The 19,871-nt window shown below is 42.9% G+C and overlaps 1 protein-coding gene across 1 annotated transcript in view; it reads left to right on the plus strand.

Annotated features, from left to right (window-relative positions):
• Nucleotides 1-686: 686 nt before the first annotated feature.
• The window catches only part of LOC126252622 (uncharacterized), a 79,117-nt gene continuing 59,932 nt past the window's right edge, over nucleotides 687-19,871 (plus strand). The window contains exon 1 of the mRNA XM_049953523.1: nucleotides 687-854. Coding sequence (XP_049809480.1) covers nucleotides 687-854 — 168 coding nt within the window. The remainder of the gene's footprint in view (nucleotides 855-19,871) is intronic.

Here is a 19,871-nt window from a genome sequence, read left to right on the forward strand (position 1 = left end):
GATTGGTGCAGAACAGCAGTTATGGACTTGGCTTGCTTTGTTCCTTCACAAGACATGTAATGTAGTGGGCGTAGAAGCTTCCTGCTTCTCGTCAGCTGCAAGTAAATTGATGACAGTATTGCAGGTAAGGTTGGTCAGAAACAATGCGGGTAGATCTTTCTATCTCCAACTTCATCCTAAGAATGCGAGAATGCCCTGTGATTCCCATCTGCATAGGGAAAGATTTGTAGTACTAATCGCAAAATACGCATTATGATCAAAGTGCTAGAAATATGTAGATCGGTATAGGATTTTGGGGATCGAGATGTTACGTATGGTAATATCGAACCCAATATTAAGTATTCGCTCGTTTATAATGAATTAACTTTATTTTGATCACATCCACTCGAATACAGAGTTCGGAACACACTGAGAGCAACAGTTTTCAAAGAAGTTCGTTCTCAAAGATGAGGCGGTCGAATCTTGCAGTCCATAACTGCCACAGAGCCCCCGCCGGTAGTGCGGAGCACGGTAAGGATGATGAGAGGCTTGTGTGCACCCGGCCGGCTGATAGCGCAGGTGCGCGTGACCGATCGTGTCGTGGCAGGCGCTAGTGCGAGGCGCGATCCAACCGTTTCTCGATGTCTCGGTAGGCGCGACCAGCGGAGGGAAGGAGGCGCGGAAGGCGTCCACAGGTTGACCGTGGCATGCTGCTGATGGCACACTGGAAGCACAAGGCGGCGGCGTGTCGATGGGGAGAACATCGTAGTGCCGAGGCCGTGTGGCGCAGCGGGGTTTTGATCCGATCAAAGGTGCGGAGTGCGTCGAAGATGCGATGCGATGTATTGCCAAAGTATTTGCCGGCGAGTGCCGTGGTAAGTGCAACGTGTCCGGTAACAGTTTGTTATTGGCCGTATGACATAAAGGAGCAAGCATGCTGTGGCTTAAAAGGTTGCGTAAGAAATACCGGATGAGCAACTCTCATGGTAATGACGGAGTTATAGAGGCGCTTGATGTCGCAGCAGGGGAGAAAACAGCAAGCTGCACACGACTGACCTTGGCGGCAGATGACTTGGGTGTAGACGGAAGCGTCACCTCCGAGTCCGTGGACGGTGAATGTGTTACAGTGGTAGATGGCAGGATGTTACAAGCGGAGTTGACAGTGTCGGTGTTTTGATGTGCGAAACAGCCGTGATCGAGGGATGGGGGGCGTGGCCGTGAGCCCTGTGCATGAGGCATGGCGATGGCGAGAGGTGGTGGAAGACGGACGTGGTCGGTGAAACCATGGTCGGAACAGGAAGGCGTTGAAATGTAATGTGAACGTGAAGAAGTTGAATCGGCGGACGAACTACTGGTCCGTGGCGGAGAGGCGACGCAGTTTGATGAAACTGGAGCTGCGTGTGGGCTGTGGCTGTCAGTGCTGCGGTCGAGTCGTAAAGGCCGGTTCCCACTAGAGCGCGGCAGCGCGTCGTGCGGCAACGGCAGCGGCAAGCGTTTTCCGCTTTGACGCGGCGGCTCGCGGAATTGGCGTTCCCATCTGGAAGCGGCAGACGCTAGCGGTAGCCAATGACGGAATGCCACTGAGGTACGGGGCGGGACCCACTGAAACTCCCGGTGCGTTTGAAAAACTATATCTTACACCTACATGGAGGAAAGACCAAGTTGGGTGAAGACATACCAATTTTTCATTTTCTGTACAATGTACTCTTTCACATATTCTATTATGCATGTTTTCTCATTTCACCATCAACAGATTTCATGACTACCGTTCATCATTGTTCATTATCTAGCACATTGCTTAAGAATCATGAAAGAATAATACATATTTGGAACAAAGTTTTCGAAACCAGTTTTTAAATTATAAGACATTTACCGGTGCAGACGAAAACCTACAATACTTTATTAGTTACGAGCTGCAGTTTACAACTAAAGAGACAGTAAACGGTAACAAATTAAGGAAATGGAACTTGAATAAGTCAAGACCCACAGTTTTTCGATAATCTTAAAGTTAGCGTAATGCAACGACTGACTGAAACAGAGGAAGGAATCCGCTAGAATACGAATGGATATCTTTGAGAAAAGAAGTGGTGAATGCAGCAGAGTATGAGAACGGGAAGAAGGTACAGTAGAAATCGTTAGATAAAACGTGAAATATTAAATCTGACAAGAGGGAAAAATACAAAAATGCAGCAAATAAAGTAGGCCATTGGAAATAGAAATGTCTAAACATGACGTTGACAGAAAGTCCAAAATTGCAACGTGATTTTGCACTTGGAAAACATAAGGGAATGAAAATGAGAAAGAACAAAGAAAACTTTGCTCAAAGAAGAAGCAACTGTCAAGAACTCATTTGGCAAGCCAGAACTAAGCAAATAAGAGAAGGCTAGATAGTGGAAGGAATATGTAGACAGGAGAGGGGGAGGGGTTGTACAAACTAACATAAGCACAATATTAGATTCCTGTGAGATGTCTGAACACGCAAGGCAATACTGGTCCTACCACTTAACTAAGTAGACACACTGAAGAACAGCGAAACTGTGTTTATAGCATTTGCATGTTTAGAGAAAGGTTTTGACAATCTTAATTAAAACATTCTTTGAAGCTCTGGAGATGTCATCGATAAAACACCGGGACACAAGATTATCTACAACTTGTACAGAAACCAAACTGCATTTCTAAGACTTCAATGACTTGAAAGGGAAGCAGTAATTGAGAAGGCAGAAGTAGAGAGGATATAAAATGAAGACTGTGAATAGCAAGAAAAGCGTTCTAAAAAAGAAAATTTGTTCACATGGAATATAAATTGTAATGATTGGGTACTATTTTACGAAGGTATTTGTGTGGAGTGCAGCCTTGTAAGTGAAACGTGGGCGATGAACAGTTCTGTCGAGAAGACAATGGACGCTTTCAAAACGTGGTGATCAATAAGAATGCTGAAGATTAGACATGAGGATCGTGTAACTAAAGAAGAGGTACGGATTTAAATAGAGTAGGAAGAGGAAATTATGGCACAACTTTGACTACAAGAGGAGTAAGTTGACAGGACATATTATGAGGCGTCAAAGAGTGAGGACAAAGGGGTTGGGTGATAGTATTCTGATAATAATCATTTGTTCAAATGCTATTCTACTATTTTATCTGTTAATGTAAGCAGTGAATTTAGTCTTCCATGCACTCCTCCACAAAACATTTAAATCAAAACTGAAATCAGCTGAACACCAAACCTTTCAACCACTGTCTGACAACTACTGCATTCACTTTCAACTTTCTATAACTATCACTGGCTAGCCCCACACATATACAGATATAAGGAGAACAGAAATAAACAAACAATTTCAGCATATAATTCTTTAGGTTGGCAACATGTACATAAACAAACCAAACAGGAAGGGGCATGAGGTGAACACACTGTAGTTACGACTTCAAATCAGTGTTTTCGGTAAAATGTCTACAGCTAGTGACAGAAGAAAAAAGAGCAAACATGAAAATGTGCTTATGTTCCATAATCTAAGTTTTAGTTCAACCTCCAGCATGTGACCAGGTGAGGGGAAACGTATATGTCCGCCAAAAAGTCGATTCACTGTAAGTAATCAGTTATGCATTTAAAACAAAACTGAATCATTCTAGATTCCACCGAAAATGCCTTAAAGTAAAAGGCGAAACGCGTCTTGAACCAGTAAAGTACACTCGATAAAGAAAAAAAAAAACGTTTGTTACTTACCAAAGGAAATAATCAATAGCTGTAGATACTTAGCAAATTACATCTTATGACATACCAGCAAATTAGTTTCTGTTTAACTTCTCATTCCACACGCTATTAAATGCTGTTTAAAAAAAAAAATCATCTATCCCTTCTGAAAAACTGTAGTTTCTTTCATATCTCGGTAGATAAACAGATTTTGGATATTTATCATGCGACGAAATACATGACTTTTTACAAGTTATCGTTTGCAAAAAAACGCTTTCAGATTTCTTGAACCGTATACGAAATTTGCAGTTGATACAACCACATGGTTTATGACGAGCAGGACGAAGTATTGGTCGCGTGGCAAGCGAACCGCGCACGGTCACCGCACAGCCCATCCGCCAACATATCATTCAATATCTCGAGAACGGTGATAGCTATCGTTCTGCTCTCAGCTTTAAAAGCAATTTCGATATGTTGACTAAATTTCATACGCAATAATGTATTACCTAAAATGAACTGTACGCAAAGTCCACGCAATGCGTTTTTACCTCTGCACACTCATTAAAATTTCGTGTAAAGGTTTACGTAAATGCGATACAGCACGCAACCACGACGAATATCGAAAAGAAATTCGGCCCTTTATCGAGAGAAGATATCAGGCTGTAACATGCCCAAGAATCAAATTTTTCTACCGAATAGTTTCCTTGGAATCGGATGATAAGTATTTCATAGCTGCCGCCGCGTCCGCGCCAGCGGTTCGGCGAAAGTTCTTGTGGCCCTGGGTTGCGTACCTGACGTCACGCTCAGCGCGTTCTGTGATTGGCGGCGCGCACCTGGGGCGCGTCACGCGGCAGCGGAAGCGGTTCGACATGGGCAAACCGCGACGCAGAGCCTGCCGCGCCTTGCCGCTGACGCCGTTTCCATGGCAACCACGCCGCTGACGCGCGGTTTTGACGCGCGGCAGCCCTAGTGGGAACCGGCCTAGGCCTAGGCCTAGGCCGGTTCCCACTAGGGCTGCCGCGCGTCAAAACCGCTATTGATTATTTCCTTTGGTAAGTAACAAACGTTTTTTTTCTTTATCGAGTGTACTTTATTGGTTCAAGGCGCGTTTCGCCTTTTACTTTAAGGCATTTTCGGTGGAATCTAGAATGATTCAGTTTTGTTTTAAATGCATAAGTGATTACTTACAGTGAATCGACTTTTTGGCGGACATATACGTTTCCCCTCACCTGGTCGCATGCTGGAGGTTGAACTAAAACTTAGATTATGGAACATAAGCACATTTTCATGTTCGCTCTTTTTTCTTCTGTCACTAGCTGTAGACATTTTACCGAAAACACTGATTTGAAGTCGTAACTACAGTGTGTTCACCTCATGCCCCTTCCTGTTTGGTTTGTTTATGTACATGTTGCCAACCTAAAGAATTATATGCTGAAATTGTTTGTTTATTTCTGTTCTCCTTATATCTGTATATGTGTGGGGCTAGCCAGTGATAGTTATAGAAAGTTGAAAGTGAATGCAGTAGTTGTCAGACAGTGGTTGAAAGGTTTGGTGTTCAGCTGATTTCAGTTTTGGTTTAAATGTTTTGTGGAGGAGTGCATGGAAGACTAAATTCACTGCTTACATTAACAGATAAAATAGTAGAATAGCATTTGAACAAATGATTATTATCAGAATACTATCACCCAACCCCTTTGTCCTCACTCTTTGACGCCTCATAATATGTCCTGTCAACTTACCCCTCTTGTAGTCAAAGTTGTGCCATAATTTCCTCTTCCTACTCTATTTAAATCCGTACCTCTTCTTTAGTTACACGATCCTCATGTCTAATCTTCAGCATTCTTATTGATCACCACGTTTTGAAAGCGTCCATTGTCTTCTCGACAGGACTGTTCATCGCCCACGTTTCACTTACAAGGCTGCACTCCACACAAATACCTTCGTAAAATAGTACCCAATCATTACAATTTATATTCCATGTGAACAAATTTTCTTTTTTAGAACGCTTTTCTTGCTATTCACAGTCTTCATTTTATATCCTCTCTACTTCTACCTTCTCAATTACTGCTTCCCTTTCAAGTCACTGAAGTCTTAGAAATGCAGTTTGGTTTCTGTACAAGTTGTAGATAATCTTGTGTCCCGGTGTTTTATCGATGACATCTCCAGAGCTTCAAAGAATGTTTTAATTAAGATTGTCAAAACCTTTCTCTAAACATGCAAATGCTATAAACACAGTTTCGCTGTTCTTCAGTGTGTCTACTTAGTTAAGTGGTAGGACCAGTATTGCCTTGCGTGTTCAGACATCTCACAGGAATCTAACATTGTACTTATGTTAGTTTGTACAACCCCTCCCCCTCTCCTGTCTGCATATTCCTTCCACTATCTAGCCTTCTCTTATTTGCTTAGTTCTGGCTTGCCAAATGAGTTCTTGACAGTTGCTTCTCCTTTGAGCAAAGTTTTCTTTGTTCTTTCTCATTTTCATTCCCTTATGTTTTCCAAGTGCAAAATCACGTTGCAATTTTGGACTTCCTGTCAACGTCATGTTTAGACATTTCTATTTCCAATGGCCTACTTTATTTGCTGCATTTTTGTATTTTTCCCTCTTGTCAGATTTAATATTTCACATATTATCTAACGATTTCTACTGTACCTTCCTCCCGTTCTCATACTCTGCTGCATTCACCACTTCTTTTCTCAAAGATATCCATTCGTATTCTAGCGGATTCCTTCCTCTGTTTCAGTCAGTCGTTGCATTGCGCTAACTTTAAGATTATCGAAAAACTGTGGGTCTTTACATATTCAAGTTCCATTTCCTTAATTTGCTACCGTTTACTGTCTCTTTAGTTGTAAACTGCAGCTCGTAACTAATAAAGTATTGTAGGTTTGCGTCTGCACCGGTAAATGTCTTATAATTTAAAATCTGGTTTCGAAAACTTTGTTCCAAATATGTATTATTCTTTCATGATTCTTAAGCAATGTGCTAGATAATGAACAATGATGAACGGTAGTCATGAAATCTGTTTATGGTGAAATGAGAAAGCATGCATAATAGAATATGTGAAAGAGTACATTGTACAGAAAATGAAAAATTGGTATGTCTTCACCCAACTTGGTCTTTCCTCCATGTAGGTGTAAGATATAGTTTTTCAAACGCACCGGGAGTTTCAGTGGGTCCCGCCCCGTACCTCAGTGGCATTCCGTCATTGGCTACCGCTAGCGTCTGCCGCTTCCAGATGGGAACGCCAATTCCGCGAGCCGCCGCGTCAAAGCGGAAAACGCTTGCCGCTGCCGTTGCCGCACGACGCGCTGCCGCGCTCTAGTGGGAACCGGCCTTAAGGCTGCAAGCTGCTCGCGCGAAACTGCTGCACGGTCGTGTGTCGGAGCGGAAAGGTGCTCACTCGCTGAAGCAGAAATGGCCGATGTGTTGGTCGTACATTGCAGAGGTAGTGAAGAGGGCGGCAAAGCAAGTGGCACTGGAATGCGGTTGGTTATGCCGTGGAACAGAAACGAACTGTCTGGAACTACCAAGGAAAGGTGGCAGCGGCGTAAATAAATTGCTCGTATCACATCAGTAACGTAGAATTTCCACTTGTGGCGGCGTGATGAAGACAGTTGTGACATCTGGGACATAGATCCATGTAGCGTGATCGTCAGGATATTAGTTGTAGCTGGTAGTAACGGCAAAGGATCGTCAGAACAATGACAGGAGCATCTCGTTGCATGTCGTGCTCGGTCGGTGTCGGCTGCAGCATGTGTAACTGATCTCGTACCAACAAGTTGTATGTCACAATTTACTCACGTAGCTGTCGCAGTTGTTCAGGCGAAAATGTATGTCGTGAAGCAAGCAGTCTGCTGTGTATCACTGAGTAAGATGGCGTCGAAATCAGAATCTATCTATACCAAAGGGTGACCTGGCGTACAAGACAAGGTCGGTGGAACAGTATTGACGTAACAGTTCGAGTAGAAGAGATCGTGTGTGTGGGATCGTGAATGTGAAACTCAGTACTCGGCGTCGGCGGAGTGAGAACACGTTCACTACTGTATGAAGCATTGATACGGCTGAAATCACCTTCTGGGGTGGGTGAACAAGTTGCGGGCGCGATCGCGTAGTGAACGGCGGGGCGGTAAGCGTGCGTAGTGTCGGCGAGTTGTTGACAAGATGCGGGTGCGGTTGCCGTGGCGGGATCATATCTCGCGCAGCTGTTTGTTTTGACTGGGTCGAGATCAGTGAGCCAGCAGGCGGCGGCCGTGACGTCGCTGTCGGTAGTGGTCTAGAAAGAGTCGGTATGGCTGGGGTGCTGCGTAGAGGGAGGCGTGGCACGTGCAGTGTTGCACTGAGAAACAGCCGGCATTGTCGTCAGTGTAATTGGTGCATTGTCGTTGATCGGTAGGATGTCCTTGATGAAATTGTTCCTGTGATGTTGGTGACAGGCGCTGAATTAAAGTGGCTTTCGCTCTGGAGTACTTGTCACTCAAATTGTCACAGATGTTGTTGTTGTTGTTGTGGTCTTCAGTCCTGAGACTGGTTTGACGCAGCTCTCCATGCTACTCTATCCTGTGCAGGCTTCTTCATCTCCCAGTACCTACTGCAACCTACATCCTTCTCAATCTGCTTAGTGTATTCATCTCTTGGTCTCCCTCTACGATTTTTAGCCTCCACGCTGCCCTCCAATACTAAATTGGTGATCCCTTGATGCCTCAACACATGTCCTACCAACTGATTCCTTCTTCTAGTCAAGTTGTGCCACAAACTTCTCTTCTCCCCAATCCTATTCAATACTTCCTCATTAGTTATGTAATCTGCCCATCTAATCTTCAGCATTCTACTGTAGCACCACATTTCAAAAGCTTCTATTCTCTTCTTGTCCCAACTATTTATCGTCCATGTTTCACTTCCATACGTGGCTACACTCCATACAAATACTTTCAGAAATGACTTCCTGACACTTAAATCTATACACGATGTTAACAAATTTCTCTTCTTCAGAAGCGCTTTCCTTGCCATTGCCAGTCTACATTTTATATCCTCTCTACTTCGACCATCACAGTTATTTTGCTCCCCAAATAGCAAAATTCCTTTACTTCTTTAAGTGTCTCATTTCCTAATCTAATTCCCTCAGCATCACCCGACTTAATTCTACTACATTCCATTATCCTCGTTTTGCTTTTGTTGATGTTCATCTTATACCCTCCTTTCAAGACACTATCCATTCCATTCAACTGCTCTTCCAAGTCCTTTGCTGTCTCTGACAGAATTACAATGTCATCGACGAACCTCAAAGTTTTTATTTTTTCTCCATGGATTTTAATACCTACTCCGAATTTTTCTTTTGTTTCCTTCACTGCTTGCTCAATATACAGATTGATTAACATCGGGGAGAGTCTACAACCCTGTCTCACTCCCTTCCCAACCACTGCTTCCCTTTCATACCCCTCGACTCATAACTGCCATCTGCTTTCTGTACAAATTGTAAATAGCCTTTCGCTCCCTGTAATTTACCCCTGCCACCTTCAGAATTTGAAAGAGCGTATTCCAGTCAACACTGTCAAAAGCTTTCTCTAAGTCTACAAATGCTAGAAACGTAGGTTGGCCTTTCCTTAATCTAGCTTCTAAGATAAGTCGTAGGGTCAGTATTGCCTCACGTGTCCCAACATTTCTACGAAATCCAAACTGATCTTCCCCGAGGTCGGCTTCTACCAGTTTTTCCATTCGTCTGTAAATAATTCGCGTTAGTATTTGGCAGCTGTGGCTTATTAAACTGATAGTTCGGTAATTTTCACATCTGTCAACACCTGCTTTCTTTGGGATTGGAATTATTATATTCTTCTTGAAGTCTGAGGGTATTTCGCCTGTCTCGTACATCTTGCTCACCAGATGGTAGAGTTTTGTGAGGACTGGCTCTCCCAAGGCTGTCAGTAGTTCTAATGGAAGGTTGTCTACTACCGGGGCCTTGTTTCAACTCAGGTCTTTCAGTGCTCTGTCAAACTCTTCACGCAGTATTATATCTCCCATTTCATCTTCATCTACATCCTCTTCCATTTCTATAATATTGTCCTCAAGTACATCGCCCTTGTATAGACCCTCTATATACTCCTTCCATCTTTCTGCTTTCCCTTCTTTGCTTAGAACTGGGTTTCCATCTGAGCTTGTGATATTCATACAAGTGGTTCTCTTTTCTCTGAAGGTCTCTTTAATTTTCCTGTAGGCTGTATCTATCTTTCCCATAGTGAGATAAGCCTCTACATCCTTACATTTGTCCTCTAGCCATGCCTGCTTGGACATTTTGCACTTCCTGTCGATCTCATTTTTGAGACGTTTGTATTCCTTTTTGCCTGCTTCGTTTACTGCATTTTTATATTTTCTCCTTTCATCTATTAAATTCAGTATTTCTTCTGTCACCCAAGGATTTCTACTAGCCCTCGTCTTTTTACCTACTTGATCCTCTGCTGCCTTCACTACTTCATCCCTCAAAGCTACCCATTCTTCTTCTACTGTATTTCTTTCCCCCATTCCTGTCAATTGTTCCCTTATGCTCTCCCTGAAACTCTGTACTACCTCTGGTTTAGTCAGTTTATCCAGGTCGCATCTCCTTAAATTCCCACCTTTTTGCAATTTCTTCAGTTTTAATCTACCAATAGATTGTGGTCAGAATCCACATCTGCCCCTGGAAATGTCTTACAATTTAAAACCTGGTTCCTAAATCTCTGTCTTACCATTATATAATCTATCTGAAACCTGTCAGTATCTCCAGGCTTCTTCCATGTATACAACCTTCTTTCATGATTCTTGAACCAAGTGTTAGCTATGATTAAGCTGTGCTCTGTGCAAAATTCTACCAGGCGGCCTCCTCTTTCATTTCTTACCCCCAATCCATATTCACCTACTACGTTTCCTTCTCTCCCTTTTCCTACTGCCAAATTCCAGTCACCCATGACTATTGTCGCAAATAATGTCCGTAATTATAAAGTGATAGTCCTTTAGGTGCCTGAAGAGTACGAGGTATTTTTCACCTTCGTCAGTGATGCCATAAGAGGAGAATATGTACTCCGCGGCCATGAACCACATTGGAAGTTGGTCCGAGAGAAATGTTGGTAGTTTAATGCTGCAAATGAGGGACAAGCGTGGAGAAGCGGTGGAAACGTTGGCGCGAACATTCGATCTCTGGAAGACGGGCTGTGCGGAAACCGGGTCGAACGAATTTGCACGCGGCGCGGAAGACGCGGGAGCCGTGACGGGGTTTGTGAATTCGACCAGGCATGCGATTTAGCCGCAGTTCGGAGTTCGTGCGAAATGGGATTTTCCACATAGTCCCCGTTTGTTGCAGTCCATTGTTTGGCATGATTGTCCAGTGTCGAAGCACTGCACTGACGAATGTCACTGTAATAATTATCACACAAAAGCAAGTCAGAATTGTCCAAATTAATCGGCGAAGGAGCTCTCCACTGTCCCGATGTGAAATTACCGACGCGTTGAGCGGGTTTTGACAGACGACGTGTGCGCCTCGGTCGCATTGTCGATGTGTGAGAAGGTGACGAAAGTTACCGAAAAGGCGCGATTCACGCAAGAGTCGGGAATTTACACACTAATTACACTTCCTGTACACTGCATCCAGATGCGGCGCGATGCGAAGTCGATGGACGTAGAAATCCGACAAAGGGTTGCTGCATTGTTTATCCAAGGCGATGTTCCAGTACACATTTCTGGCGTCGTAAGCGGCGTTCGTGAGCGTCGGGGTCACCAGTTTGGGGATTGTTCGGGCTGGTTGCACCAAACAACACCTCTTTAGCAGTAGTTCATTTATTCACCTAAACACATGCAAGGCTGACAAAGAACTAAACATGGCAGAACAGCCCAAAGACAATGCTCACTGTCCAAAGACGATGCTCAAAGTCCGAAGACGAACGCTTATCGATGCTGGTGTCGACCTCATCGGCGCCACAAGATGCTGTGTGGTATAATTTGGTATATATATATATATATACATTTGAGAATTAACAATGAATGGGCATACATCTATCTACATTCACAGTCTAGCATTTGGTACTCGCAAAGTAGTGGAGGGGATTAGCAATGATACAGAAATTGGGAAGCATGCTGCCACGTCATTGGTTGGCATTTAAATCAAGGAAAAAGTGGTAAAATTGCTAAAATTGATCGCACTGTTCACTGTGGTTCTTGTTACTGTACATCAACAGTGTCTATTCCAGCCCATCCACCCACCGGTATGCTGTTGATTGCCACATAATGATTAACTGATATCACTTGCTTGGATGGAGAGAGAGTCTTGGTGGAGCAAACCCACTGGGGATGGCCAGCACTGAAACAGTGATTGCATACATGACTGCAATGTGAGGGATCAATCGAAATGGAACACCTAGACATCTGCTATCATGTCACTGTGAAAGATGACTTTAAATGTAGAGGTTGTCAATAACTCTCTGACAACTGTTTGGAAATGCCCCACAATGCTGCAAATATTTTCCAGTTTCCATACGTCTCGATGTCTTGCACATTTTTTGTCAATAAGAAACACCACCTCTGTCTTTTATTTCAATCATCCTGTGTGTGGGTTGTGGAAGCAGCAGCACAATGCGGTGTCCAGTTTTCTCTGGGAGCCAATAGATTGAGATATGTTAATGTTGGTTCAGCATCTGACACAGACCTCGGAGTTGTGGTGGAAAAAACAAAATGATGGCGGTGTATGTAGCTGTAGTCATATACTGCTTGGATGTGTTAAGCACAAAAAGACAAAGCATCAAATAATGACACAGGGATGCTCTCTTGTGATTGTTAGCCTGTAGGACGTAGTCCTCCTACAGTACAGGTGACGAAACATTACACTGGTCTGTGCAAGCGACTTCGATCATGAGCCACCTGCTCCAATACCTGTATATTTAATACGATCGCCTTGTATCCTCGATGCCAGCATGCAGATGGTATTTGTTTTCGATATATAGGAAGATGGGACGCAGTAATATATAATCAAGTTCTCTACTGGGTGACATTCGTGTAGTTTTTACAGTTCGTAGTTTTTCGCTGTTGGATAGGACAAAATAATGAGGAGGGAGAGAATGTTTGGGTGACAGACATGAATGCTACAGATCTCCTTCAGTCTGCACTACCTGCATATAGTTTGAATACATAACACAATGTAGCAGCAAAATCCTCGCCCTTCCCTCAGTTCCTGTATGATAAGAAGTCTTCCCAATATTTCTGATAAGATACATCGCTGTAACTGCTTGAACCATATTTTCTACTACTTTGTGTTGCACGAGAGAGCTTCCATTTGCTGCTGGCCTTGCACACTGTACACGGTTGAAAGAGCTACAGCAACATGTCCCCATTTTCCATCAAGTGGTCTAAACAAGATCCTGTCGCATAACTCCGCTCACCCTGTTTCTCCGCGGGATGCAGAAGGTCTTAGATATAGTGTTCTCCAACTTCTGTTCATTTCTGACTTAAATTGGAATTATCACATGAACAAAGCTGCAGGGGGGGGGGGGCAAGGCAGAGAGTGAAGAGTAGGTACAAGATACGGAGGGACTGTCTCAAAAAAACCACACTCGAGTTTTTGTTGTATGGGATCCTTAGCAGATAGGTTAAAAAAGTGATTTATTTCGATATATGAGAGTGGCGTGAATATGATTCGCCAGTGGCTGTAATCATGTATAATTATTAAACAACGTCTCCATAGTATCCAATACAAGTATGTGGTTGAATGGATAGACTTGATTCCAAGTCGCAGACAGCATTTCTACCAGAATGTGTAATGCTATGAGCAACTCTTGCGTGTGCCTGTAGAACCAAGACCACATTTTATGTGGGGTGATGGTAACATACCCCACATAAAATGTAGTCTTGGTTCTACAGGCACACGCAAGAGTTGGGTGATGGTAACATACCTCCCCCCATGAACCATGGACCTTGCCATTGGTGGGGAGGCTTGCGTGCCTCAACGATACAGATAGCCGTACCGTAGGTGCAACCGCAATGGAGGGGTATCTGTTGAGAGGCCAGACAAACATGTGGTTCCTGAAGAGGGGCAGCAGCCTTTTCAGTAGTTGCAGGGGCAACAGTCTGAATGACTGACTGATCTGGCCTTGTAACACCAACCAAAACGGCCTTGCTGTTGTGGTACTGCGAACGGCTGAAAGCAAGGGGAAACTACAGCTGTAATTTTTCCCGAGGGCATGCAGCTTTATTGTATGGTTAAATGATGATGGCGTCCTCTTGGGTAAAATATTCCTCAGGTAAAATAGTCCCCCATTCGGATCTCCGGGCGGGGACTACTCAAGAGGACGTTGTTGTCAGGAGAAAGAAAACTGGCATTCTACGGATCAAAGCGTGGAATGTCGGGCAGGTAGGTTAGAAAATTTAAAAAGGGAAATGGATAGGTTAAAGTTAGATATAGTGGGAATTAGTGAAGTTCGGTGGCAGGAGGAACAAGACTTCTGGTCAGGTGAATACAGGGTTATAAATACAAAATCAAATAGGGGTAATGAATAAAAAAATAGGAGTGCGGGTAAGCTACTACAAACAGCATAGTGAACGTATTCCAGTGGCCAAGATAGACACGAAGCCCATTCCTACTACAGTAGTACAAGTTTATATGCCAACTAGCTCTGCAGATGACGAAGAAATTGAAGAAATGTATGATGAGATAAAAGAAATTATTAAAGTAGTGAAGGGAGACAAAAATTTAATAGTCATGGGTGACTGGAATTCGACAGTAGGAAAAGGGAGAGAAGGAAACATAGTAGGTGGATTGGGGCTAAGAAATGAAAGAGGAAGCTGCCTGGTAGAATTTTGCACAGACCATAACTTAATCATAGCTGACACTTGGTTTAAGAATCATAAAAGAAGGTTGAATACATGGAAGAACCCTAGAGATACTAAAAGGGTTCAGATAGATTATATAATGGTAAGACAGAGATTTAGGAACCAGGTTTTAAATTGTAGGACATTTCCAGGGCCAGATGTGGACTCTGACCACAATCTATTGGCAATGAACTGTAGATTAAAACTGAAGAAATTGCAAAAAGGTGGGAATTTAAGGATATGGGACCTGGATAAACTGACTAAACCAGAGGTAGTACAGAGTTTCAGGGAGAGCATAAGGGAACAATTGACAGGAATGGGGGAAAGAAATACAGTAGAAGAAGAATGGGTAGCTTTGAGGGATGAAGTAGTGAAGGCAGCAGAGGATCAAGTAGGTAAAAAGACGAGGGCTAGTAGAAATCCTTGGGTGACAGAAGAAATACTGAATTTAATTGATGAAAGGAGAAAATATAAAAATGCAGTAAATGAAGCAGGCAAAAAGGAATACAAACGTCTCAAAAATGAGATCGACAGGAAGTGCAAAATGGCTAAGCAGGCATGGCTAGAGGACATGTGTAAGGATGTAGAGGCTTATCTCACTATGGGAAAGATAGATATAGCCTACAGGAAAATTAAAGAGACCTTCAGAGAAAAGAGAACCACTTGTATGAATATCACAAGCTCAGATGGAAACCCAGTTCTAAGCAAAGAAGGGAAAGCAGAAAGGTGGAAGGAGTATATAGAGGGTCTATACAAGGGCGATGTACTTGAGGACAATATTATAGAAATGGAAGAGGATGTAGATGAAGATGAAATGGGAGATATAATACTGCGTGAAGAGTTTGACAGAGCACTGAAAGACCTGAGTTGAAACAAGGCCCCGGGAGTAGACAACCTTCCATTAGAACTACTGACGGCCTTGGAAGAGCCAGTCCTCACAAAACTCTACCATTTGGTGAGCAAGATGTACGATACAGGCGAAATACCCTCAGACTTCAAGAAGAATATAATAATTCCAATCCCAAAGAAAGCAGGTGTTGACAGATGTGAAAATTACCGAACTATCAGTTTAATAAGCCACAGCTGCAAAATACTAACGCGAATTATTTACAGACGAATGGAAAAACTGGTAGAAGCCGACCTCGGGGAAGATCAGTTTGGATTCCGTAGAAATGTTGGAACACGTGAGGCAATACTGACCTTACGACTTATCTTAGAAGAAAGACTAAGGAAAGGCAAACCTACGTTTCTAGCATTTGTAGACTTAGAGAAAGCTTTTGACAATGTTGACTGGAATACTCTCTTTCAAATTCTAAAGGTGGCAGGGGTAAAATACAGGGAGCGAAAGGCTATTTAGAATTTGTACAGAAACCAGATGGCAGTTATAGGAGTCGAGGGACATGAAAGGGAAGCAGTGGTTGGGAAGGGAGTGAGACAGGGTTGTAGGCTCTCCCCCATGTTATTCAGTCTCTATATTGAGCAAGCAGTAAAGAAAACAAAAGAAACATTTAGAGTAGGTATTAAAATCCATGGAGAAGAATTTAAAACTTCAAGGTTCGCCGATGACATTGTAATTCTGTCAGTGACAGCAAAGGACTTGGAAGAGCAGTTGAACGGAATGGACAGTGTCTTGAAAGGAGGATATAAGATGAATATCAACAAAAGCAAAACGAGGATAATGGAATGTAGTAGAATTAAGTCGGGTGATGCTGAGGGAATTAGATTAGGAAATGAGAGATTTAAAGTAGTAAAGGAGGTTTGCTATTTGGGGAGCAAAATAACTGATGATGGTCGAAGTAGAGAGGATATAAAATGTAGACTGGCAATGGCAAGGAAAGCTTTTCTGAAGAAGAGAAATTTGTTAACATCGAGTATAGATTTAAGTGTCAGGATGTCGTTTCTGAAAGTATTTGTATGGAGTGTAGCCATGTATGGAAGTGAAACATGGACAATAAATAGTTTGGGCAAGAAGAGAATAGAAGCTTTCGAAATGTGGTGCTACAGAAGAATGTTGAAGATTAGGTGGGTAGATCACGTAACTAATGAGGAGATATTGAATAGGGTTGGGAGAAGAGAAGTTTGTGGCACAACTCGACTAGAAGAAGGGATCGGTTGGTAGGACATGTCATGAGGCATCAAGGGATCACAAATTTAGCATTGGAGGGCAGCGTGGAGGGTAAAAATCGTAGAGGGAGACCAAGAGATGAATACACTAAGCAGATTCAGAAGGATGTAGGTTGCAGTAGGATGAAGGAGCTTGCACAGGATAGATTAGCATGGAGAGCTGCATCAAACCAGTTTCAGGACTGAAAAACCACAACAACAACATGGTAACATAGCTGTTGTGATCGTGTTTTTGATAGCGCTGTCCTTACGTGAAATACCTGTTGCTTGCAGTGGAATCCTACTGCAGTCAGCTTCAAATGTCTGTTCTCAATAGCATCCCTCAAAAAGAACATTGTTTTACCTCCAGGGATTGCCATTTGAAATACGTGGTGAGTGTAATTCTACTGGAAAAAAAATTACTCGCCATGGAAAGTGACTCTCATTATCAATTTAATTATCTATCAATCTGAGATCAATGACGTGCCACCTTGTGGGTGAAAGCAATAGGTAGGGTATCATGGATATGATTCTTGACTTGGAGCGGTAATGAGGTGTTTTTTTATTTGTTGCAGTGATATCTTTTAAGGAAATACCAGTGTGTCAGTTACACAGGGATAGACGACCATCGTAATAAAATTAGATGTATTACCAAATTTATAATGTGATACATAGTATAAGACTTATATTAACAACTTCTCTGTGCTGTTACCTTAAGAGACTTGGTGTGTGGTGAGGCATTTACCTACTTTAAGGGAGTTTGAAGTGAGGAGGCGTCCTGTGATATTAGCACTCTGTCATGAGCCAAACATTTGTTTAATATTTCAGTCCTGTGATACTTGATGTAACAGATATTAAGCTGGTGAGAACAGATCTGTTTCTACCTGATGAGGAAATACTTAGAGGCAATGTAGCCTATGCCATACTGTTACAAGATTTTCTTCGAAAATAACTTGTGTAAAGGGAAAAAATCGACATTTCACGTGCGAAATTTGAGGTATATGGTCAACAAAATTGCTGTCTTGGAATAAATAAAGCGAATTTCTTTTTTTTCTGGTGGGCTCTATGTTGGGGGCAAAATTGGTTAGAACTATTGTATACGTCCAAGCTGCAGCTGCTTCTTTTGCAGTACACTGCAGCTGGCTGCAAGAGCAATCATGAGGATTTGGCAACTGGAAGTAACGGATTAGCTCAGCCTGCAATGGGCTGTTAGGCATAATGAATGCACCAGCTTGTCTGCTCTTATCTGTGGTAGTGGGGGCCAGCAAAGTGGTCCCAGTGTGCTGGGTAAGTGGAGATAGAAATGGACATGTGTGTTGAGGAGATTTAAAATGAAAGGTGTTTGTGCTGGAAATATTGATGACATCTCAATTCCTACCCCTCCAGTCATCCCTGATGCCCTGCATGGCCGGAGGTGGTGCACTCTGACAGACACATGCATCCATGACTGTGGCTGTGGCCACGGTGGTAGTTTTCACCAATCTTTGAGGGTTGGCACTGATGATATATGACAGGATTGGTGCACTGTGTGTGGACCTCAGGCCATGAGCATGCGAGACGTGAGAGTGTTTCAGCGATCTCCGACATCTAGCCATGACAGCTACTTTTATGGACCAGATTGTGATTTAAATGTGTCATGTTTAGTGCTTTTCAATACACCGCTGAGCACTGCATCTTGCAGTGGTATTTACCGTTGTCTCTATCCTATTACGCAGCAAGGCCTTCCTCCTTCCAAATATAGTGGAGAGAACCAATTTAGGAATTCTATAGTGCATTAAAAACCCAATTACGACGTCAAATTCTAACAAAAAATGGCTCTGAGCACTATGGGACTCAACTGCTGTGGTCATCAGTCCCCTAGAACTTAGAACTACTTAAACCTAACTAACCTAAGGACATCACACACATCCATGCCTGAGGCAGGATTCGAACCTGCGACCGTAGCAGTCGCACGGTTCCGGACTGCGCGCCTAGAACCGCGAGACCACCGCGGCCGGCGTCAAATTCTCAGTTGATAGCGATCTCTGACATCTCGCCATGACAACTTATTACTAGGATTTGGATCATAGTGTAAGTTTGTCATGTTTAGTGCTTCTCACTACATCATAGTGGATTCTGTGTTGCAGAGGTATTTGTTGTTGTTGTTGTTGGTACTATCCCATCAAGTGGTAGACCCTTCCTCCTCCTTCTGAATATAGTGGAGAGAACCAGTTTAGGAATTCTATAGTGCTTTAAAAATCATGAAACCTAATTCCAAGTTTATCAATTTATTGTTCAAGTAGTTGTGTTGTGAGCATTCATCTGTCCTGCCCCTCCCGCAAATTGTTTAGGACATAGCATGCAACTGATCTGAAATTTGAAGTTTTCAGCTACAGTACATCCAAAGTAATAGACTTCCTACCAAATGAACTAACTGTGTCAGTACCCACTGACAGAAGGCAAGAGAAAACAAATCCAGTAGTGCTTGGAAACTGGATGGTTGCAGGATCGACTCCTGCCAAATATTCCAATCCTAGTATCCACCAATAGGAAGCAGGGAAAAACTGCACCCCACAAAAGGTACCAATTTCATTAATTAGTCAATCAATCCGATAATGCCTTGTATCCCATCAATAGTTTGCATAAACAATATTCCACACATTGTCTGAATTGTTAAACAATATTCCATATGTGTCAATCTATATCCTGCAAATGACCAATCAGTTGAGTCTTTTTCCCATCATTTTCCAGGTGAAGGAGGGGAGGGGGTAGGACTGGTGGTTACCTAGAGGTGGAGTTGTTAATGAATTGATTCAGTTAATTAATTAATCAATCAAAAGTGTGCTTGTATCACCAAGGGGAGTTCCCTCTGGGAAGGAAGGAGGAGGAGTGGGAGGAGGAAGGGGAGAGTAGAGCTGACATGGAAAGCCACTTAACTGAACAACAAGTTAAGGACTTGTCAATCAAAAGGATGGATTATCCTCATGGGGTCATAATCTTCTTAGCGGAACTATAGGTTAAGGACCAGTCAATTGAGAGAGAACACTAGAATTGCCACTGAATGTATACTTTCCCCTGAAGTAGCCAACCCACAATGTGGGGCGATACCCATATTGCCCTACTACTGGCGATATGTGCCAGCCCCTATGTGGAAACGCTTTTTATTTTCAATTTTTAAGTTACTTACATGGCAAATAAACCGAAATAATGCTCAGTATATTGTATCTATTAATATTATGATAAAAGGCATGAAAACAAAGGGCAAAGGAGAATTGGGGACCACAAATAAATATTGATGAAGGG

The sequence above is a fragment of the Schistocerca nitens genome, chromosome 4 (assembly GCF_023898315.1).
Source record: "Schistocerca nitens isolate TAMUIC-IGC-003100 chromosome 4, iqSchNite1.1, whole genome shotgun sequence".
Classification (NCBI taxonomy): domain Eukaryota; kingdom Metazoa; phylum Arthropoda; class Insecta; order Orthoptera; family Acrididae; genus Schistocerca; species Schistocerca nitens.